This window comes from Eptatretus burgeri, chromosome 16 (genome assembly GCF_056783735.1).
Source record: "Eptatretus burgeri isolate ZD-2024b chromosome 16, Ebu_testis_v1, whole genome shotgun sequence".
Lineage (NCBI taxonomy): Eukaryota > Metazoa > Chordata > Myxini > Myxiniformes > Myxinidae > Eptatretus > Eptatretus burgeri.
The window spans coordinates 47,857,291-47,882,277 of NC_140976.1; the positions used below are offsets into that span (position 1 = coordinate 47,857,291).

The 24,987-nt window shown below is 44.5% G+C and overlaps 1 protein-coding gene across 1 annotated transcript in view; it reads right to left on the bottom strand.

Moving 5' to 3' along the window:
* Positions 1-363: 363 nt before the first annotated feature.
* LOC147011033 (uncharacterized) overlaps positions 364-24,987 on the bottom strand; it is a 46,319-nt gene continuing 21,695 nt past the window's right edge. The window contains exon 2 of the mRNA XM_085859455.1: positions 364-1,480. Within this exon, the coding sequence (XP_085715581.1) occupies positions 1,472-1,480 (9 nt within the window). The 3' untranslated portion in view covers positions 364-1,471. The remainder of the gene's footprint in view (positions 1,481-24,987) is intronic.

Sequence of the window (24,987 nt, forward strand, 5' to 3'; positions counted from 1 at the left end):
TGTGTTGATGTTATTCCCACCAATGTCATCAGTTTATAGTTCAAATATCCATGAACTATAAACTGACACTTTCTGCTCTAAATCCTACCAACAAATATATATATATATATATATATATATATATATATATATATATATATATATATATATATATATATATATATTTATATATACATATATAATCTTACCAACTGGGATCTTTTCAGACCTCACCTCAAAATCATTCAATTTCACTAAATCAGCCAAAGGTTCAAATCAATGATGAAACATGTTGTTTTATTGATCAAGTAAACAAACATAGATATTAAAAAAAAAAAACATTTTTAGAAGACTTGCTCGATACAAATACCATGTGAGGTTATCATACGTGCAAAAAAATGAACGAAAACAACTGGGGTCTTTTTGGACCCCATAAACTGGGGTCCCTGTAACTCTGTGCAGTAAGGTGGTATCTTAAAACATCATATATATTTATTACCGGCACATATAAGAAACAAACTGACATGAAATGCATTGTTCAACTAATATCGAAATAACACATCAAAATGTAGGCCTGGGGTCCAAAAAGACCCCTGCTTGTAAGATTAGGGTTAATCACAAGCTCTCTTTGGTATGGCCAGGCAAACGAAATCGATGGGCTTGCTGACTGCCCTCATTCGAACAACGACTCTATCAAATTAATCCAAAATCCAATTAAAAAATTTAAAAAGAATGCAACATTCGCATGATTAATAATAACGTGATGGAAATAATTTTAATTAAGAACTGCTGAGATATCAGTGAATGATATTTAATTTCATCCTTGAGTAATCTACAAACTGTCTGGAACAACATTGTGTTTTGTTTCTATCTAAACCCCATCATGGCACACACGTTTTGCTGCAATTTAACCATATCACATCTTACCCTTTAATTTTTTCCCATATAACCACATCATGTCTCACACGTTCTTCTGCCATGCAACCATATAATGTAATACACATTTTAGTGCCACATAAACACATCATAAAACTTCAGGGTGGTCAGAATGCCTTGTCACCCAATGTAAAAACCGTGGCATTTCCTTTTATCATATTAGCTGACAATATTGAAGGGTTGTACAAATTATACCACGTGTATTTGCAGCACTCTTTTACCTTATTAAACATTTACATTTTACGGCATTTGACACAAGTCTTAACTGTCCAGTGGATCCCTTCGTGCTCCATCATTGTCATCACAAAGAATAATTTTGCGCCACGTTCTGTGGGACATTTTCTGTAGCATTTGTGGGGTGATATGATTAAATGGAAATCTCACTGCTTGTTTCAGGTTATCAGTAGTTGCATAGCGCTGTTGTACAACAATCTCTTTTATGAAACCCCAAAGGGATTCTTGGTTAGAATTGTTGCTGGAAGCCGACATACAACCCAGGCACTGACAACAATCGATTGTTCAATGGTGTAATTGCTTGTCTCACCCATTGTAACATTCATTCAATCTGAAAAAAATGGAAAAAGGAAAAAAATGAACACTCTGTACACAAAGACCATGACATTTTTACCTGTGGTGACAAGACATTGTGGCCACCAAGTAGAACGGCACTCAGTAGAGCACACACCTCTGCTAGTCTTAATAGTTAACGTTTCGTATCACACTGATAGGCCAAATCTGAACCTTGACCTGAACCCAAAATCTAATCGACTTGTTCTTGTCACTTAACCAACTCATTCACCTAGTTTTGTCTTAACTCGTCCACAATGTTTTTAAATATAATATCATTCAATATATCGTTTTAAGTCCCATCTCTCAATGGTGAAGAATCACATAAAAAACTTCAAATTCCTGGATGTGGATTTGGATCTTCACTAAAATCTAAATACTTCGTCCTTGTCACACACCAAAGCTGTCCACCAAATCTCGGCCGAATCCGTCCATAACTTTTTGAGATATCCTTCTTACAGACAGACAGACAGACAGACATACAGACAAGCAAGAGGTGACAACATAACCTCCGTCACCTTCGGTGAGGAGGTGATAATACTTTCAGGAATATCACCACATCATGTCACATGTTTTACAATCATTTAACAATAACATCATGTCATTTATGTAAAATAACTGCACCACATCATATGTTTTCTGCAATATAACCACAATATGTTGTACACGTTTTTCTACCACATAACTATGCTATGTAATATATGTTTTACTGCCATATAACCATAAATGTAATATACACTTTTGCTTCCATCTAACAACATGATATATATGTTACTGCTCAATAACAATGTCATTCATGAAAGACACATTTTTCTGCCAGATACATAAAACATATTTTGTTGCCATGTAACCATATGTTAGCTCTCCTCTGAGCCTCGACAGTGTATCCCCCACCCCCCCCCCCCCAAAAAAAAATAAAGAAGGTCATACACATTTTTTTCCATATAAGCATACAATGTAATATATGCTTTTGCTTCCACATAACCATTGTATGTAATATGTGTTTTGGTGTTATTTTTGGTGTTATTGTGTCAGGAAGGGCATCCGGCGTAAAACCTGTGCCAAGTCATGATGCGGATCATAACGGATGATCTGCTGTGGCGACCCCTAAAGGGAGCAGCCGAAAGAAGAAAAAGATATACATATATATATATATATATATATATATATATATATATATATATATATATATATATATATATATATATATATATCTACATGTAAATATATACATTAAAATGTATATACATAGACATATATACATTAAATATATATATATATATATATATATATATATATATATATACATAGATACAAATATACATTGAAAATCTTCTTCTTCTTCTTCTTTCGGCTGCTCCCGTTAGGGGTCGCCACAGCGGATCATCCGTATGATCCGCATAGTTATTTGGCACAGGTTTTACGCCGGATGCCCTTCCTGACGCAACCCTGGTCGCCTCTTACGACACAGGGATATGGTACACCTATTTTAACCGGGGTATACACTGGCCCAGTACACAGGTACTCACTTCGCCGACCTCGGAAGGATGACAGGCTGAGTCAACCCCCTGGTGTATTATTCAGTGGCCCAACGGGGCTTGAACTCAGGACCTTTTGGATCCCAAACCGCTGCCCTAACCACTGCGCCAACACCAGGTTAACAAATATACATTGAAAAAAAAAAATATATATATATATATATATATATATATATATATATATATATATATATATATATATATATATATATATATATATATATATATATATATATATATATATATATATATATATATATATATATATATACATACATACATACATGAGCAAATACCACCCGTCGCTTCGCTGACATGAATACTAAGGGGGGCAGGAGAAAAAGAGGGGGGAGAGAAAGAAAGGGATGGGGTGGAGAGTGAGGAGGTAGAGAGGGAAAGAGAGAGAAGAGGGAGGGGGAGTAAGGAGTGGTGGGGGAGCAAGGAGGGAGGGACAGTAAGGAGGGGTGGAGGAGTGAGGAGGGGTTGGGTAAGGGAAGGAGTGAGAGGAAGGGAAGGCAGATGTGCAGTGGAGCATTACAATTCATAGTCTCTTCAAAATGCGTCTGCATAGAATTACAGTGAAGAAGGAAACAAAATAATGCCTGAAATCCATTTTCTACAGAAAATACTATAAATACCACCCAAATTAAAGCATAGAACAAATAAACAATTGCAGATAAAAAATAAATCATGGAATCGTTTAGTTGAACAAAATTGTATCTAAATTTTTGACTCATCAAAGAAGCCACCTTTTGCAGATGCAACAGCCGAACATACTCGTGGAATTCTTTTTACAATGGAAATCAAATATTGTTCAGAAAGTTCTTCCCAACAGTTGCAGAAGTTCCCACAAATGTGTTGCACTTGGAGATTGCTTTGCTTTCACCCTTCTGTCCAGTTCATTCTAAACCAGCTCGATGGGGTTAAAGTCTGGAGACTGTGCTGGCCATTCCATAATTTGAAGCCTACCGTCTTGTTCTTTTCTTCTAAGGTAGTTCTGACATAGCCTGGAGGTATGTCTTGGGTCATTATCTTGCTGTAGGATGAATCACTGACAAACTAGGCGAAGACCAGAGGGGATTGCATGGTGCTGCAAAATGCTGTGGTATCCCTTTTGGTTCAGGGTGCCAGTCACTCTCTGCAAGTCACGGACTCTGGATCCAGCAAAAGAGCCCCAGATCATCACGCTTCCTCCTCCATGTTTGACAGTTGGTGTCACACACTGAAGAACCATCCTTTCGCCGACTCGACGGCGTACAAAAACCCTACGTGATGAAACTAAAATTTCAAATTTTGATTCATCGGTCCAGAAGACCTTCTTCCAGTTTTCAATAGTCCACTGGAGGTGCCTCACGGCCCAGGGAAGCCTCTTTCTTATTTTGCCATCTCAGCAATGGCTTTCTTACTGCCACTCGACTTGTCAAACCTGCAGCTCGATGTCTTCTCTTCACAGTTGAAACTGAGACTTCCTCACTTCGACCAGTGTTAAGCTGTGCTTGAAGCTGCTGTCCTGTGAGCTCCCTATCACGCAAGCTGTTGACTCAGAAACTTGTCCTCTGATTGTGTTGTGGCTTTGGGTCTGCCAGACTTCTTTCTGTCAGAGTTTCCTCCAGTTTCCAAGTGCCTTTTGATGGTGTAGGAAACTGTACTCATGGACACCTTGGCTTGCTTTGCAATTTTGCGAAAGGAAAGACCGACACTTTTTAGGGTGACTCGATGACCCGTGAATCCGTTGGGTTCCCGTTATGACAGCGATTGATGAAAAAAAAAATCATTCACAGAAAAAAGAAAAAAAGATAGCTCCAGCAAACTATACCGCTGAGGTTGTTTGCATTGATCAAATACTCCCAAAGAGTACTTGACTGAATCGGGAATTTACTTTTTAATAATTTTTTTCGTTGCCAGATTTGAATGGAACTTGATAATGCACACCGCAGGAGAATGGTGAGTGAAATGAGAGCGAGAGATGAACCTTCAGAGTTTAGGCTTTATTCCATTTGGTTGGAGCTGCTTCTACGGGCACACCGGGGAATACAGGTTCAGCTAGGAGTACATAAGCAGTAACGTATACATGTGCAGTTAATCATTGCAGACAATCCGCGTAAGCACGGAGTTCGATATAATCTCCATTCTCACCAGTCAATGAGCACCTTCAGTTAACGAGCATCAAGTGAACAGCCGATGTAAATGGCAATGCCCCGGGGACAACCACTCGTGCCGCAGAGACCTCCCCTTATACGCGAGACGCACAACATGTGATCCCGCGTCATGTCCCTCAATTCACCTCAATTCACCACATTCTCCGCACCTTTAAAATGTAACTAGGGGCCCATCTTACACACCATGATTGCTTTAGCACTATAGGAGTATACATTTCAAGCAACGCGGACTAATAGATCTACAGAAGCATACATGCCAAGCAGTGATTATTTTGAGTTGTTGGAGCATGGAAATGAGCATCGATATATGATATAATGGGCATATGGGAGCATGAGCAGCGAGAATGCCGATAATCCCCTTTACAGATTGAGTCGTCGAGGGGGCCTTATTCGTCGACCTCTCCGGGAGTAAACGGCAGTTTCACTTGAGGGAGACTCCCGATCCTCTTGGTGAGCCTCGACTTGTGCCGGGGATGACTCCTCGATCGCTCTCGGGTGGAACGCGGCAGCCCCGTCGCCCGGCGGAGTTCCTGGGGGGGAAATGTCAGAAGGAGGAGTGCCAGAAGGTGGTGTACCTGCGGGAGGAGTACCTGAGGGAGCCAGATGGCGAACCGACACAGTGGTCTCCCTGCCATCCGGGAGCCTGACATGAGCATACTCTGGATTAGTGTCAATGAGTTCGACCCCCTCCACCAGCGGTTCATACTTGCTTTGTCGTACCGGGCGTTTCATGAACACTGTACCGGGATGGGTCAGCCAGTTGGGCACCGTTTGACCGTCAACATAACGTCGTTGGTGAGTAAACATTCGTTCGTGAGGAGTGGCATTTGTGGACGTGCAGAGCAAAGAGCGTATGGAATTCAGAGCGTCGAGAAGGGTAACCTCCCACCGCTCGGGGCCCAGTCCTCTCGATTTCAGCGCCAGAGTTACGGCTTTCCAAATAACTCCATTATACCGTTCCACCTGCCCGTTTACCTGTGGGTTGTAACCCGTCGTTCGACTAGTTGCTATGCCGTGCTCTAATAGGAATTGTTTTAGCCCGGCCGACATGAAACACGGCCCTCTGTCTGAATGTATGTACGAAGGTCTCCCAAACATAGCGAAGAGGTCAGAGAGACATTTCACGACAGTGCCCGAGGTCATATCCGCACACGGAAACGCGAAAGGGAACCTTGAATATTCATCAACAACGGTGAATATGTATCTGTTGTCTGTTTCGGTCGGCAGGGGCCCTTTGAAGTCGATGTTTAGTCTCTCGAAGGGGGAAGTGGCCTTGATCAGTCTGCCAGATGCCGCGCCATAGAATCTGGGTTTTAGTTCAGCACAAACAGGGCATGAAGCATTCATTTGTTTAATATCTTCAACAGAATAGGGAAGATTTTGTCTGCGTACGAAATGTGCCATCCTGGTTACCCCTGGGTGGCACAGAGACACATGGAGGTCTTGCAAAGCCTGACTGATTGTTGCCGAACTGTAGACCCGGGAGAAGGTATCTGCAGCAGGGTTTTCTTTCCCGGGCCGGTAAACAATGTCATAACTGTAGCAAGCTAGGTCGATCCGCCATCTCATAATTTTTTCATTCTTAATTTTCCCGTTATTTTTCCCATCAAACATGAATGCCACGGATCGTTGGTCCGTAACGAGCATGAAGTGGTTTCCCAGTAAATAATGTCTCCATTTCCGCAGCGCTTCAACGATGGCGTACGCTTCCTTCTCTATCGCTGAGTGTCTCTGTTCGCTTCTAGAGAGAGTTCTCGAGAAGAACGCGACCGGCCGCCCAGACTGATTAAGTGTAGCAGCTATGGCGTGATTTGAAGCATCGGTCTCCACCACGAAGGGCACCGAGCTGTCGATCGATAAAACCACGGACTTACTGATATCATCCTTGAGGTTGTGGAAAGCTCTTACAACAGCGGCATCTGGTGGAAAGTTTTTGCAATGCACTAGGGGATGTATTTTCTCGGAGTATTGCGAAATCCATCTCGCATAGTAAGCGAACATCCCGATCACCCGGCGCATTGTCTGCAAGTCCTGAGGTGGTGGAAGCTCACGGAGCGGGCGCAATCGCTCAGGATCAGGCTTAATTGTGCCGTCGGCTATCGTGTAGCCGAGAAGGTCAATTGACCTTGCCGAGAATACGCATTTCTCGTAGTTGAGAGTCAGATTATATTTTCTAGCAATGCTCAAGAATCTGTCCAGATTCCTATCATGTTCCCTCTGATCCCTACCGCACACTGTGACATTATCCACGTAAACAAAAGTGTCTTTGAGGTTTTCATCTGAGATGATGTCGTCCATAACCCGTTGGAAGCAAGCTACCCCATTCGTGACACCGAAAGGTATTCTCCTGAATTGGTAGAGGCGCCTCCCTGCCTGGAATGCAGTGTAAGGTTTGTCTTCCTCTCGGATGGGAATTTGATGATAGGCGCTTCGCAAGTCGATGGTACTGAATACCTTATAATTGGCCACGCGTTCGACCATCTCATCTATGCGCGGCAGGGGGTAGGCGTCGAGTTGGGTGAAGCGATTGACCGTTTGGGAATAATCGACAACCATTCGTTTCTTATGGTTCTGACTGCTGGTTACTAACACCTGTGCGCGCCATGGCGAGTCGCTCGGTTCTATAATTCCTTCTTCCAGTAATCGCTTGGTTTCTGAAGTGATGAAATTCATGTCAGCAGTGGTATATCGCCGCGATTTGATCGCTATCGGTTTGCAGACTGGCGACAAGTTAGCGAACAGCTGGGGGGATGTCACCTCCGCGGTGGTCAACGCATTTAAAATTAGACGAGGCTTGCTTCCTCCAAAGGGTATTTCGACGCTCGTGTGCTGCTTGAGGACATTATGACCCAGAATTACGTCTGCGCACAAATCACGAAGCACCAGTACCTTTACATCCCGATGCGTGTACCCTTTTATGTCCAATTCAACATTGCAGTACCCTCGTACGCGGGATTGTAGTGAGGTGGCGGCCATGCATACCGTATTGTCAGTCGGGTGGATTACCCATTTCCTGCCCTTCACTAGCGAGCTGTTGACGAAACTTTCAGAGCTACCGGTATCAATCAGTGCCTCAGCCATATGCCCGTTAATTCGTACGTTGATGATAGCCTTGGATAGATTCCCCGGGGAGGCTGCAGTCAATTTATTCTGCGAGTAGAGAGCCGCAGAAGTGGGTTTATTTCTCCTTAGAGTAGATTTACATACCCTGGCATAATGCCCTTTCTTGTCGCAATTCATGCATGTGGCATCTCTGGCGGGACATTTTTGACGAGGGTGCCTTTTGTACCCACAAAAGAAGCATTTACCAACCGGAGCAGTTGCTGAGGAGTTTGACGTGGCCTGGGTATCCGGCTCCTCGGGTGTTTCTCCATCCCCTATGTCTGGCTGTGTCTGTGCCAGTGGGGTTCCTTGAGTTCCCACCGTAGCAGCGTTCATTAGCAGCATCGGTGTCCCAAATGACTCAGATTGCTGCTGAGCCGTATCCATCGCTCGTGCCTGATCGACTACCTTGTCAAGAGTGGGTTGCGCTTTCTCTAGTAAGCGTTGCCGTATGTGGGCTGATCTGAGTCCTTGGATGAATGCCTCCCGTGTGGCTTCCTTTCGGTGTTCCTCGGCGCTTACGGCCCGGAAGCTGCCGTCTTTTCCCAGCTGATTCAGAGCTTGCAGGAACTGATCGATTGTCTCCCGGCTGCTTGCTTGCGTGTGTTGAGAAGATGTCGTATGTATACCTCGTTCTTGGGCTTCACGTAGAGCGCTTGCAGCACCTCGATCGCTGCTTCGTAAGTGTCGCACTCCGAGAAGAGCCTGTACACGCTGGGCGAGACATGATTCACGAGGGCGGCAAATTTGTCAGCTCCCTCCTCGATGATGGTCAGATAGTGTGAGAAGGAGCAGAACCAATGCGACCATTTCATTTCTGCGTCAGTCGCGTTTGGGTCTGCGTCGAACCTCTCTGGTTTGTAGATCTTGTCCATCTTTGGTTGAGAGAGCCGAGAAAATCAAATGGAATAAATTGAAATGAGAGCGAGAGATGAACCTTCAGAGTTTAGGCTTTATTCCATTTGATTGGAGCCGCTTCTACGGGCACACCGGGGAATACAGGTTCAGCTAGGAGTACATAAGCAGTAACGTATACATGTGCAATTAATCATTGCAGAATAAATTCGCGTAAGCACGGAGTTCGATATAATCTCCATTCTCACCAGTCAATGAGCACCTTCAGTTAACGAGCATCAAGTGAACAGCCGATGTAAATGGCAATGCCCCGGGGACAACCACTCGTGCCGCAGAGACCTCCCCTTATACGCGAGACGCACAACATGTGATCCCGCGTCATGTCCCTCAATTCACCTCAATTCACCACAGTGAGTAAGGTGGGCAGAAAATGTTTGCACAATCGTGTACCATTTTGGCTGTATTTTGGGAACATACATACATACATACATACATACATACAAGATGAGAGTTTTAGTAATATATAGACAATGGTCTGTCTGTCTTTCTTTATTAATTGTCTTTTTCTTGCCATTATAATAACAATATACTACTTCCTGCCATGCAATATTGTCCAAATAATGCTTCAGAGGGTGTAGCAACACAGTCTGTTCCAACACTGCTTTTATACAGACAGAGGGTTTGTAACCAATCAACAAAAGTTGGGAAACCTGTAGGAATTGTTTGCATCAACTTTCACGGCTTAATTTACTTCCATTGCTGCAGAACAGCTGCAGTTGCAAACCCATTACTTGTTCCCTGAAAAGGGCCATTTTTAACAACTCTGAATTTTTCATTATTTTTTCAGTTTTTGGTAACCTGAACTGTTTTTTTTAACCTCTGCCAGTTTAATGCTTAGCTTTGTACCATTTCAGGTTATTCACTGGACTTGAATCGCTTAAATTTCAGTAAAAACTGAAAAATGTGGGTGTTCTAAAACTTTTGACCGGTCGTGTATATGCATATTTATTTGTATATATGTGTATATATATATATATATATATATATATATATATATATATATATATATATATATATATATATATATATATATATATATATATATATATATATAGTTGTGGTTTCTTACCACCCCGGCGTGTGAGCGACCGCTTATAACGAATCTTCGCCGCACGCCTACCGATCGTGGCAAACCTTGTCGCAGCTTTCGGATCAACGCCGAAATCCAGCTACGGGTGTGTTTTAATCACACTGTAAATCAGCCAACTATTCTGTCCATGCGCGACAGGGTCCGATCGCCGAATTATTCAATTACCTCAGTATGCACGCAGATAGAAGTGCTGGGATTTACACCTCAATGGGACCTGCTTGGAAAAGAGCCGTTTTAGCAGCTCGCTCCGTTTGCGATTTACCGAGCGGTGTATATCGCCAAGCCCCGCCGGATCCGATTACTTTATCAGCTATTTAAAAGCCGGCTAATATCCCGAACGCAATACAGCAGCTCAATTGAGGGAAAGGATGCAACCAACAGGCGAACATTCACACAATGACATTTATTTGTAACACGTATGCATGCAAACACGTATGCAATCGTGCAGTCAGTAAAGCAATGCAGGTAAGGGACAAAACACGAGCAAAAAGACGCTACAGCCGTTGTCTATTTATTACTGTACATTCACTTAACAGTTCTACTTATGGACAAGGCGCCACAGAATTTCATGCAAAGAAATCCCAGGAAAGGGAGTGGCTGAACCTTGAAGGAACCTTGAACAAGGACCTGTAGGCCTTGAATATCCACAGAGCTGTGGAGACCGCAAGAGCTCCGAGAGGCAGGGATGGTTACCTGTCACCCTCGTGGTGACTCGCTGAGCGACCCTCGACGTTTCGTCGGAAACACGGCAGCTCGGTTGGTGCAGGCCCCGTCGTGCGGCCTGGTGGATCAGCCTAGCCGACGACGCCTCAGAGGAACAAACGGGCCTTTGCTCTTTCGAGAGTTAATGCTCTTTAAAGAGCCCACCCATTCCTCAGCGTTGGCTCAGACCGTTCTGTCGCTGGCTGGCGACCTCACTCCGGCTTTCTCCACCTTCCCGTAGTTCCGCGCGACACAGCAGGCTTGGCTGCTCTCCGATGACCCCGACTGCCCTCCACTGGTCTCAAACCTTGGCGGGCTGCTGGCTTCCTCCGACTCGACGCCAGCTCGACTCCAGACCCACTGCGCGACTGGCATTCCAGCGCGCCCTTTTATCGGGTCGGGGTGCGTTTGATCTCTCACCTCTCACCCTCCTCCGCCCCATTCTGATCCGATCTCTTCGCGAAGCTCGGACATGCGTGGACGTGGGTGAAATCATCAACCACGCGGACGTTGCAGGAATCATCGGCTCCTGCTCTAACAGAGAACCCGTGCGTCTGTCGGCGGCGATGTTGCTCGTCCGTGGGATTCGCCGTGGCTGGAGAAAAGATGGCGGCGCAATGGAGATGAAGGTGAGGCGATGTTGTGCGTTTGTGGAGATGTTGTTTGAGGAGATGGTGAGATGTCGTGGTTGGCGCTGTGGTGGGGATGACGTGGTTGTCGCTGTGGTGGGGATGGCGTGGTTGTTGAGAGGCAGTTGTGGTTGTTCAGATGTGGGTGTTCAAAAATAAAGATAGCAAAAGAATAATGGCTGACTCAAAGATCACAGCCCGGTTACACAAATATATCCCTTTCGACATCAGTGGGGAAATCTAATCTGAACACACACTTATCGACATAACTGATCTCTGGGAAGCCTGAATGGTGTTCTGTGAATTTTCACAACAGTAACAATATATATATATATATATATATATATATATATATATATATATATATATATATATATATATATATATATGTATATATATAAAATTCTTGCAATAATAATTCGAATTCCTGCTCAAATCTCGACACTGCATAGCCGTGCTTCACAACTGGCATGCCATGACAAAGTCCATAATGTCGTGGTACTTTCATAATTAGAGGGAAATGAAGAACATCACTGAGTTTTTTTGAATTTCAAGCATCATAAACTGAACATATTTCAAGCACCATAAACTGTGGAACACCATCAACTGAACATATTAACGAATTGCATTGAAGAATGCAAGGTTCTGATGAGAACGTGCTTGCATGTATGAACAAATTAAACGAGTTTAAATCAAAACTTCATCTGTGGAGAGAATAAATATTATGTGGCTTTCTGGACATTTTCAAATGGACCAGTAACACATATCCTGAAATAAAACTGCTGAATGAGGCAGCAGAACATGTGGGCATGCTTCACAACAAGTTTCAGCATCACTCCAATTTGTCCAATATGGAGCAGTGTGACTGGGTCGTGATATATTTTTTGAATACATAGTCGAGACTCATTGAAGAGTATTAGTATGCTCACACTGAACGCATCAGGATACAACAGGACAAAATTATCAGTTGAGAGAGAGGAAACACCAACAGCAGAGTTTAAGGCCAATATAGAGACAAACTAAAAAAAAACAATGGGTGTGGAGAAAAATGAGGGGCAGGAGAGGTGTGCGCGATGGGCAAGATGAATAGAGAAGGAAACTCTCAGGACGGAAAACTGGAAATTTGGAAGGAGGAGGGATTGGAGTGGGGGGTGGGGGTGGGGGGGGATAATGAGGGTAGAAAAGATCATTGATTTGTTTTTGAGATGGTAGTGAACTGATGGTAGTGATGGTAGTGAAATGAATCTGAGATGGTTGTGATGGTAGTGATGGTCGTGAAGATGGTAGTGAACGATCTGAGATGGTAGTGAACAACTGTCTTGAAGACCCAGTGGGAATAATGAGATTGATGAGTTTGTGGAAGTTGGTTCCACAGGCAGGAAAAAAAAAGAAGAGAAACAAATGAGTGAGCGGAGCAGTGATCCTGGATTTAGGAAGTTTCACCAGAAGGAATGTCCTATCCCGAAAAGAGGATGATCACCTGTCTCTGATATCATCTGAGCTCAAGCGTTTTGACGTCAATATTTCAGCACTCTCTGAGGTCCGGAAACGAGATTGTAGTGAGATAATGGCAGCTGGTTACACCTACTATTGGTCTGGTCGCTCTGATTGTTACCATACCCAAGGAGTTGTGTGGCTGTGTCAAATAAGCTGACTCCAATGATAATTGAGATAACACCGGTCAACGAGCATATTATGAGACAAAGGATTCATCACTCCTTGGGTCTCATTTCCCTGGTCTCTGTTTTTTCTCCGACTGAGGCGAGTGATCTCACCGTGAAGGATGCATCCTATGCCACGCTCGAGTCTGTGGTTGATCAGTGCCACAAGCGAGATACACTTCTAGTCTTGGGGGATTTCAATGCATAGGGATGGGACTGGAACTGATAGGGATGGTTATGAGATGTGTGTTGGTCCCCATGTGTCTGGAACTGTGAACTAGAATAGCACTAACCCAGCAGGCACACAACGTTGTTGCAACGTCGTTTGCTGGTTCTATCCTGACGTCAGAATTGGGTCAGTGGGAAGTTGTTTTTGCAACACCCACGACGTCAGATCTCAACGTTGTCACAACATTGAAGCATGACGTTATTTTTCAACTTTATCACAACGTTCATAAAATGGAGTTTTTGTTTTTACCCTTTTCTTTGCACGCCAAAGAAACGAACATTGCAGTGCATGACACCCTTCAGCTTCCAGCTTGATGGAGCCCTCGACCAGTAGGTCTGGGGCCAGCGGAGCACCGCTGTTCCACCGGTACCATTATAAAAACATTGAAGTTTTGTATTGCAACAGCATAATACGTTGCACAGTAACACATAATGACCACAACTTGAAAACAACTGTAATTCATAATCATTTATTATCACGAATCAAGCAGAGCATGATTGCGGCAAAAATATACAAGCACTATTAACAATAATATCTTTATTTGTACCAAAAAAGCACACTGAAATACAAACGTACAATAAATAAAAGTAGATACCATTGCAATTGAGAAACATATACTAAAAATGGGAAATAAAAAGAAATACCACATGGGTAAAAGTCGTAAATACCTTTTTGACAAATTCACTTTGTGCAAAAAAACAGTTAACAATTCAAATTCAGAAAGTTTTGCTCCAGAGAGGAAATGTGGAGCTTCTCTCTCAAATATAATTGACTGCACAAAGGCACCTTTGAGAACAAGAACATAGTCATGCAGTGTTAGTAAAACTCAAGCCTGGTGTTGGCTTCGTGGTTAGGGTGGTGGCTTGGAATCCTAGAGTTCAAGCCCCGTAGGCTGCTGAATTAAAATACACCAGGAGGTTGACTCAGCCTGTCATCCTTCCGAGGTCGGCAAAATGAGTACCAGTGTACTGGTAAGGGGGACACTGCATCAGCGGTATAGCCACGTCCCAACCAATGATGCAACCAGCAGCCACAGGCTGCACTCGATAGAGAGAGAGAGAGTTAGAAAAATGCTGATAATTCTATGCTTGTATACATTTCTATATACAATTCTATGCAAGCTTGTATACAATTCTATGCAAGCGATAACTTGCATTTATATAAAATGTAATTAAAAGTTTTCGCTACTGATGACATACTACCCATTGTTCCAAGATTCATTATTAAGCAACTTCAGGTAAGAACGAGAACGGGCACTCATAGAGTGCATACCTTCGCCGCCACTACTTTTTTTGTTCTTGGTATGAGTGTGGGGAACTGGTTTCATATGAATGGTCTTATGACACAAACCACATATCTATAATGTCATTACCCCCTCTCCCGACTTTCGGGGGCTACGGACTAAACAACAATCAACTCGCGTCATTTTGGCGAGTCTTCACTCGCAAGCTCGGTGAATACAACGTTTCAACAAGAGAAGGTAATCTCGTTTGATGCTGGTTTCATGCAAATCGAATAAGAATTGACTGAGTTATGCCGAAAACCGCATATTTTTCAAGGGCCTGACCCCCCCCCCGACATTTTACCCCAACCGGTGACATGTGTTATGACGTCATTGTGTCACAAGATTGGGCATTAAATTCTGAACATTTTGGTGCTGGGTTCATGTAAAACGGACAAGAATTGACCGCGTTATGACAAAAACCGCATATTTTTCAAGGTCGTGACCCCCCTGACCTTTGACCCCAAACCGGTAACAAGAGTATGGGCGTCATTGTGTCATATTGCATATCACAAGATGAGGCGTTGAATTCTGAACATTTTGGCGTTAGTTGCATGCAAATTGAATAAAAATTGACCGTGTTATCGTAAAAAGACGATTTTGACCTTTTCGTGACCTTGACCTTTGACCCGAACGATCCCAAAATCGAATCGAATGCTTCCTGGCTAATAACCAATCATCCCACCAAATTTCATGCAATTCGGTTTAATACTTTTTGAGTTATACGAATCACAAGATTACAAATAAATAAATAAATAAATACATGCCGACCAAAACATAACCTTTCGCAGAATGCGAAGGTAATTATGAGAAGACGAAGAACCACATTTAAATTTTGCGATACGACATAATAGTTGACATTCAGTAGGTAGAAATTCAGCAATGACTGGTAAAAAGAATACAATATGGGTCCCACTTGGGAAGTCAAACACCTTTCTGATAGAATTTCTCCATGATATATGTAACTTAGAAATATTTTTACTTATGTCCCACAGCGGGCATCAATAGAATGAGGTGCAAAAAGACTTAAACAGATGATACTTGAATGATATGAAGTGCATAAAATTATATAAAACTGAATTACAATCAGGCAAATCAATGAGACCAAATATATATCTATGTGTGTGTATTCATCTATCTATAATTCCAGCAGTGTGTGTGTGTGTGTGTGTGTGTGTGTGTGTGTGTGTGTGTGTGTGTGTGTGTGTGTGTGTGTGTGTGTGTGTGTGTGTGTGTGTGTGTGTGTGTGTGTGTGTGTGTGTGTGTGTGTGTGTGTGTGTGTGTGTGACCACTGTTTCTCGACAACCACTGGTCTGATCTAATTGAAACTTGCCAGATATATTGCTGGGGACCTGAGGATGTGCCTTTTCAAGGTTTTATATTGTTGTGGTTTCGCCGGCGCGTTGCCACGAGCACGACCCTCGATGGAGCAGTGGGGCCGTCTCGGCTCGATCGCCAGGAATTACAGATCGCCGGCCCGGAAAAGTCTGAGGTCGGTGGGTCCTGGTTATTTTGGACCGAAATACGCCAATGGGGAGACCAAGCTGTTGGGGGTAGGGTCGATTGGTCGTGGGGTAGGGTCGTGGGGTAGGGTTGATTGCCAACTTCAATTTACCTAAGTACCCACGTGATCCAGCTACCGGGGTATTTCACCCTCGATGGAACTCGTCGGGAAGCGAGCCGCTTAGGCCTCGGTCACATTTGCCACGGCGGCCGTGGGGTCTCCAAAATCTGCGGCCACTAGCAATTATACGGCGGCCGCAGTATTTCCACGGTCACACAATGTAGCAGTCACATATGTTTTTATTTTTCGGGTAGACGCACGGGGTATTTATAAATTGTGGAGACCGAAAACGTGGGGTTGCCGTACGGTCTTTGATTTGATGTCGCACAGTGACCTTAGGGCGTCGCTGCGGCGGCCATAGAATTTTCAAGGCAGACGCAAGGTGCCCGCAAGGCGACCGCAAGGCGACCGCAGGGGGGGCCCTAAGGCGAACGTGCGGCCAGACGGACGGTAACGAGTGGGTATATATACCAGTTCTTTTTTTTACTGAAATAAAAATATACCAGTCTATATAACTGAATATACTATAACTATAATATACCGTGGTGCCCCCAGAATCCGAACGCCCCATTGTTTGAACAAATTGGAATCCGAACAATTTTTTTGGAGAAAATTTTGCCCTAAAAACCCAATACATTTTAAAAAACCGAACACAACGTAGCGTTCATGTTTGTTCACGTGTCTCCCCCACCTGTTCGAGCCGCATCTTCACGCTTTGTTAATTCAGTTTGTCGGTGGAAATACTCGTGAAAGCCTCTCTCGTGTGTCGATCGATACTTTAGGCCTCAGTCACATTTGCTCTACGGCGAGGATACGGTGGCCGTACGCCCTCTGAATTGACAGAAACGTGCGGCGGCCGCAGAGAAACTGAGGTGGCCTCAAGGTGGCCCTACGCCATATGGCTATATTTTACAGGTCGTAAGGTCACCGCAGAATTATAACGCGGAGTTATAACTTTTTTCATTTCTACATTCGCCGTAGAAATTCGACAAGCCGAAACAAAAGAACTGGTAAAAAAAAAAAATTTAATTAACCCATTCGTTACCGTCCGTCTGGCCGCACGTTCGGCTTAGGCCCCCCTGCGGTCGCCTTGCGGTTGCCTTGCGGGCACCTTGCGTCTGCCTTGAAAATTCTATGGCCTCCGCAGGAACGCCCTGAGGTCACCGTGCGACATCAAATCAAAGACCGTACGGCACCCCCACGTTTTCGGTCTCCACAATTTATAAATACCCCGTGCGTCTACCCGAAAAATAAAAACATATGTGACTGCTACATTGTGTGACCGTGGAAATACTGCGGCCGCTTTATAATTGCTAGTGCCCGTACATTTTGTAGACCCTCCGGCCGCTGAGCCAAATGTGACTTAGGCCTTACCTCGTGTTTTCACCTTCATTTGTGATGTTTGTTTTTTTAATCATCTTGTGTTTTAATTAATATCAAAAAAGCAATCCGATCACGTGGTGTGACGGACTGTCGGGCAAGGATTGAATTTCACAGCAAAACCAGTTGTAATTTGGAATATCCATGATTACCTCAGTCCGATGCGTTTGATGAAAGTGATTGTGGTTCTGCGGGCATCATGTTTGATGAGCTGCCCTGGGGGCAGCGCTCTCGCAGAGTGCACGAGCGATCAGAACCCAGGCCGGAGCTCGAGCCTGTGTGGACCTTTGGATTGGTGATTGTACCAGTTTACATACAATACACCGCCACCGAAGGTCATTTCCTCATCTTATTTTACCTTAAACATGGGGAATTTCAGTTTAAAGTGTCTTGAAAGTGGGTTTTCTTTGGGTCCACGAACGGATTAATTCACACCATTATTTCTTATTGGGAAATTATTTTTGGAATCCGAACTTTTTGCAATCCGAACAGCCAGCCTCCTGGAACAAATTAAATTGGGATTCTGGGGGCACCACTGTATAGGCAAACACCTATACTCCGATCTCTAGCGGTCGCGCATGGTGGACGCACGGTCGACGCAGACTGCCACGGAGGCAGTACGTAGGTGCACGACGGGCATACGGGAACCGTGCGTCGACCCTGCATTGCCCGCAGGTAGTCACACAGACCGCAAGGCCACCGTATGGCGTCCGTGGAAATAGTGCGGCCGCCGTAATTTTTGGGGGGTTGGGAAAATTCATTTTTCATTGAGAAGAGCTTATGGCAGCAGCACGAATAACGCAAGCCCACCGTACGCCCTAGGTACCTTCGACGTGGAACACATCTTCGTCCTAGTTTGGCTTGTCGAATTGCTACGGCGAACGTAGAAATGAAAAAAAGTTATAACTCCGCGCTATAATTCCACGGCGCCCCTATGGCCTGTAAAATATATCCTCCCTGAGGCCACCTCAGTTTCTCTGCGGCCGCCGCACGTTTCTGTCAAATCAGAGGGCGTACGGCCGCCGTATCCTCGCCGTAGAGCAAATGTGACCTTGGCCTTAAGCGAGCCCGTTCCGCTCGCTTATAATCTATAATTATAATTATAATTCCGCTTATAATCGCCGAATTCCGCCGGCCCAATTATCCTGTTTCTCCGTTATAGCGGCAATGACTGCTCACTTTCCCACACGCACGACACACCCAGTCAATGGAGAAATGACACGAAGAGCTGAGTACATTCAAACAATTTGGTATTTATTTACCAATGATGGGGGACTAGGGGAGCACGCAAGAGAAGATTTATCCCGAATATCAGGGAATGCACGTATGTACAGGCAAAACACTTATAAAATTCACTACTTGTCAGACTGGTGCCACAAACAGACACACGCACACCCAGACAGAAGTGGACCTCAACGGCCTTTATTACGACTCTCCAGCTGAGGACAGACCGGCTGTGAGCCAGGCGTGGCTGGCTACCTGGCCACGAGCGCGCGGCTGGACGTCCCCTGGTCTTGGGACTGGTGTCGCCGTACCAGCCAGGCGGAAGGCGACGACACGAAGCTCTGGAGCTGGGACAAGGTCGTTGCAGGAGAAGCCAAGGTGATGAGCTGGGCAGAGAAGAAGTGGGAGAAGAGAAGCAGGAAAGAACCAGAACAACTCCAAGAGAGCTGAGCCCGATAATCTCCTCAAGACACACCATATATCGGCCCCCTCCCGCTCAACGAACGCTTCTCTCTTCTCCACTCACCCTCCCATTGGACGGGAGGCCCCATGTGACTCCTCGTCCGCTCCCGATTGGACAGGCGCGCGGTGGGCGGGGAACTCCATCCCTTGGGCGGAGTCTACAGCGGGGGGCGTTTGTGGCTATGCTATGGCTATGCTTCACCTCAGACCGCGTGTTTAATGGCGACGGTGCTGAGTCGGAGGCGGAGCGTGGAAGACGCTGGCTCCCCGCCAATTGGCCACTGAGGGACGGCATGTCTGTGTTAGACTCCGCCCACGTGCGCACCTGAAGAACGCAGCAGCACCAGTTCCATGTTGAACATTCCAGTTCCAGAATGGCGCCGTTGTGGCATTGTTGAAACTCTAATGCAATCGTAGCGCATTCACATTTGATTTACCCATTAGACCAGGGACGGGAGCTATCTATACAACATCTACTTACTGATATAACTAATCTATAGGAACCTGAATGTTGAGTGCGATAGCTTTCCAAATCCACAACAATATTAATCGGACAAGTGCTTCCCAAGTTATGGCCATTTATTTACCAACCAATGACAGGACACGTTGCTGCATAGGAATGGCCGATGGGGAAGAGAACCTCAGCCGCGTTCTCCATTACGGGTTACAACGTATGGACTTCCGGATAGTGATGACTTCGTGTATTCTAATAATTTCTCCATTTCTTATGCGCATTTAAAGATAAACACAATGCCTCAAGTTATGATCGTTTTCATATTAGACGGTGCATACATTTCGGTAACATCAGAGTGAGCTGGTATGCTCCGAATCAAGAAGTAAATTTTAAACACGCGATAACTTACAATCGAAAATAAGCAAATAGGAGACAAAATTTAAACAAAAGGTGTTTTTTTAGGTACCTTTAGATGTTTTTTGTTGCTGTTTTGGTACTTTTTCCCCCAGAAAATGGCGACACACTGCAGAGGGCATGCATGTACGGGCACGCACATAAGGCCACGCATGTACGGGCACGCGAGAGCGAAGGAACGGCCTGCGTGTTTGTTGTTTGTGGCTCGCGGTTGGAAAGTTTTTTGTTTTTTTTTGCACGTACGGCCACGCATGTACGTGCACGCACGAGTACAAAGAAAAAATATAAATCTAACATCATTAAGTATGAAAACATAATTTTGAATGCATCTCACATTAATAATTCCAAAGCAAAAAAAAATTAATTTGTTGAGTGTTTTCAATCTTAATTTCACAAGAAACTAAAATTACTTCATTCTGCATAAAAGTTCATGTAAATATTTTCACAATGTAAACTTTGGCTGGGTTTCCAACATACAACGTTACAATTAACTGGGCTGCAAATGCTTAATAATCAAGGACGTGGACGGCTGGCACAGCGTGTTACTGTGACTCGTTAGTATTACACTAGTACGTGCCCATACGTGTGTGCCCGTACGTGCGTGGCCGTACGTGCAAAAAAAATATATAAAAACTTTCAAACAACCACACAGGCCGTTCCTTCACTCTCGTAAATGACGGCTGGATTGGGGCATTGTGTTTATCTATGAATGCGCATAAGAAATCGAGAAATTATTAGAATACAGAAAGTCATCACTATCCGGAAGTCCGTACGTTGTAACCCATAATGGGGAACGCGGCTGAGGATCTCTTCCCCATCGGCCACGCCTACGCACTTGGTTTGGTAAATAAATGGCCATAACTTGGGAAGCACTTGTCCGATTAATATCAAACCTTGAAAAGGCACACACTCAGGTCCCCAGCAATATACCTGGCAAGTTTCAATTAGATCGGACCAGTGGTTGTTGAGAAACAGTGGTCACAGACACACAGGCACACAGGCGCGCGCGCACACACACACACACACACACACACACACACACACACACACACACACACACACACACACACACACACACACACACACACACACACACACACACACACACACACACACACACACACACACACACACACACACACACACTGCTGGAATTATAGATAGATGAGGGCTTGTTCCTGTCCGCACCTCCATGCCGATCAGGGGCATATTTCAAATGTTGTGATACGGCAGTGTCCACATCTACCTCCGTTGCTGTTGGCTGACTGGCCATGGTACTGTCTGAAAAATAATAAGAATTTCCACTACGTATATAATGGGCTTTATGATCATCAAACAAGACTTGCAATGTGAATTACACTCAAGTCATGCACATTATAATCTGTCATTTAGCAGAATTAATTTCCTCTGACAACCTGATAAAAATTTAGGTTCCGGAAAGGTCTCTTCCCATTCTTTCCACACTAATTGTATGTGGACATCACAGCATTGGACATCACCCTTATTTTAGAAAATAAAAACAATTTAGTACACCAGTGTTCGAAGCAGCTTGTAACAAGTTTTATGTTCCACTGCCCTTAAAAAGCCTCAATTAATATTATTCTTAAGAATATAAAGTTATTTTCATGTCTTTTGATAACCATTTTACCAAAGGATAACAATTGTGTATCGACAAACTTGAACAATTTCCCAATAGTGACAAACTACCACAATGAAGGCTTCATTGTTACAAGTGGCAGTTTGTCGGCGGCCAAAGGGTTAATATTTTTTTATGACAAAACCACATTTTTCGGCGAATAATAACTGACAATTGTTTTCCTTTTGCCTTTGGTTTGGCAGAACTCGTTAAAAGAGGACAAAAAAAAATATTATAAAAATAATATTTATTGAGGCTTTTTTAAGGGCAGTGGAACTTTAAATTTGTTACATTGCGGTAAAATGCGGTAATTCGTCGGACCCGAACGGCCGAAGCATTATCCACACCAGAAAAAATATTTTAAAAGGTTCTGAACCAATTAAACTTGTCCAAAGTAATTTTTACAGTCCCCTTTATTTGCCACAGAGCGGTGTTTTTTTTCACCAGGCCCGTGGAAAAATGAATTGATTATTTACCGGCGATTTGTACACACGATCAGGGCCAAATCAGGGGAGGGCCATATCAGGGGAGGGCCATATCAGGGCCATATCAGGGGAGGGCCATATCAGGGCCATATCAGGGGAGGGCCATATCAGGGCCATATCAGGGGAGGGCCATATCAGGGCCATATCAGGGGAGGGCCATATCAGGGGAGGGCCATATCTGGGCCATATCAGGGGAGGGCCATATCAGGGCCATGTCAGCGACAGCTAAACGTGATAAACGGACGATGAAATCCGGTGTTAGAGGATTCGATCATCAGATGCACATTCGAGTCCAACGCTCGAACCACTCGAGTGCCCCGAAGGGCCCGGGAGAGTTTCCATTGAATGTAACAATAGATTCCAGCACACCAGTAACAGGAACACATCATGGATTCTGTGATCTTAAAAACGTCCAAAAACAAAAGCGAAGACATAAAATCGATTTATAATATTATACTTACCAAAAATGATCACGGTGGAAGATAATTAACACGAAAAAAGCTGAAGTCTTCTGCAGATTAAAGCGGGTTGTATGCCACACTCAGAAACATCTAAACGTTCACAAGTTTAACCAAACTCTACAAATGGCGGCTCGTGAAGCGGAAATAGTAATTAGCCAATCAGATCTCTCCTCCAGTGAAAGGCAGACACAACCACACATGGCACGAGGTGGAAAATCGCTCACCCTGTAAACATAGGAGGCAGAAAAAGCAGTTTCAGATAATCGCGCTGCGGCTGTACCGTCGTGATCTGGTTGTACAACCAAGCGGCTGATTCCCGGCGTCGTGAATCTTTCATACTGACGTCGTGTGCCTGCTGGGAAGTTCCTTGACTTTGCAAGAAGTCATGGACTTAGGGTGGCTGGTTCATGGTGTCAGCACCCACAAGCTCATCGCTGGACTTGGTATTCCAACGCTGGCAGGATGGCAAAGGAGATTGACAATGTGCTCGTTGATGGTCTCTGGAGGATGATCTGGAACTGCAGGGTCCACCGGAGTGCTCAGTTCCTCAATACTGACCACCGGCTTGTTGTGGCAACTTTAAAGTTGCACCATAAATCCAGGAGAATGGTACCATCCCAGCCTCGGCTGGATGTTGGCAAGCTCAAGGATGAGAGGGTCACTGAGGAGTTTGCGAACAGGCTGAGTGGAGATTTGGGGGATCTAGGTGTTTGGGGGATCCTGAAGAGTGTGGAGTGCCTTCAATACCACCGTCCTGATGTTGCCGGTGGATGTTTTGGAACTTATCGGAGGGTGACGAAGAATTTTGTCACTCAAGTTACACTGGATACCATTGCTCAAAGTTACAGGGCCAGGCTGAATGGCAATGCTGAGCTGTTCAGGTAGCTGAGGCATAAAATTGTACGTGCACTAAGGGTGGATAAGGAGTCCTATGTGCGAGGAATCTGAGAAGGGTAGAGCATCACCTGTGGCCAAGTGATTCTCGTCCTGCTTATTGGGTAATTTGCGCATTGCGTTCGTCCAAGCCCATCCCTTGGTGTACTGCAGTTCGAGCGGAGAGTGGTAGGCTCTTGACAGAGGAGTCTGAAGTGAAGGCCCGCTGGGCCGATAACTTTGAGCGGTTGTACCAGGCTGATCCACCAGCTGTTGAGTTGGACGTCAGGGGTGTTACTATCCCTATTGCTGACACTCCAATCAACTGTGGTCCACCTTCGTTTTTGGAAACACAGGCTGCGGACTCAACACGAGTAAGATGTGAAGCAGGAAAGCCAGCCCAAAGAGGAGAGCAGTACTCCATCAAGCTGTGGAAGAAAGTCTTGTTGGTGGAAAGGAGTTCAGGTGTGCCAAAGAAAGACTTTGTATGACAGAAGATGCCCAGTCAGTGGCTGGCTTTGAAGGCCAACTCTGAAATGTGGTTTGCCCAAGAAAGGTCATGGCTGTTAATGAGACCCATGAGTTTGAATGACAGAACGTTCTCAAGAGGATTGTTGAGAAAGTAGATTTGCCAGATTGTCCTTTCAGAGAGAGATTGAGAGCATGAGATACTTGTCAGGATTGAAAGACATATTCCAAGTGTTGATCCTTTCACTTCATCTGCAGAGGCATCAATCAAGGAGTTTTCTCTGAAGGTGTGAGAGGAACTTATAGACCTTAGGAGCGATAGCACAAAAGTCAAGTTCAGTGAGATTCCTCTGGGCCCATTGTGGCTGCAGTTGGAAAAAGAAACAAGAAACAAAAAAGAGCGTCCAACCTCTCTGATCTTGACATTGAGGTATTGCTCCCATTTTCAACAATATACCTTTGTGAAGTGAGCTCCTCAACATTGACACATCAAAAACAACAAGAGGTCATGCCTAAAGAGCCTGCATGGATCAGGAAATTTGTGTATCCTCTCGGACAAGAGGTGGCAGGATGGCCAAGAGGTATCCAGTGCAGATTCTAACATTAAGCGCCTCTGCACCTCAAGGCAGGTGGAAGTTTCTCACTCTTGCCCAATGAAAGTTTGATCCTTCATTTTCACACTTGATAGCTTCTGGGTACAGTTTTAAATAAATGATTTGACTGCCCTGTGATCTTTAATGACATGTTTGAGAGAAGTGTTTTGAAAAAGATTCAATT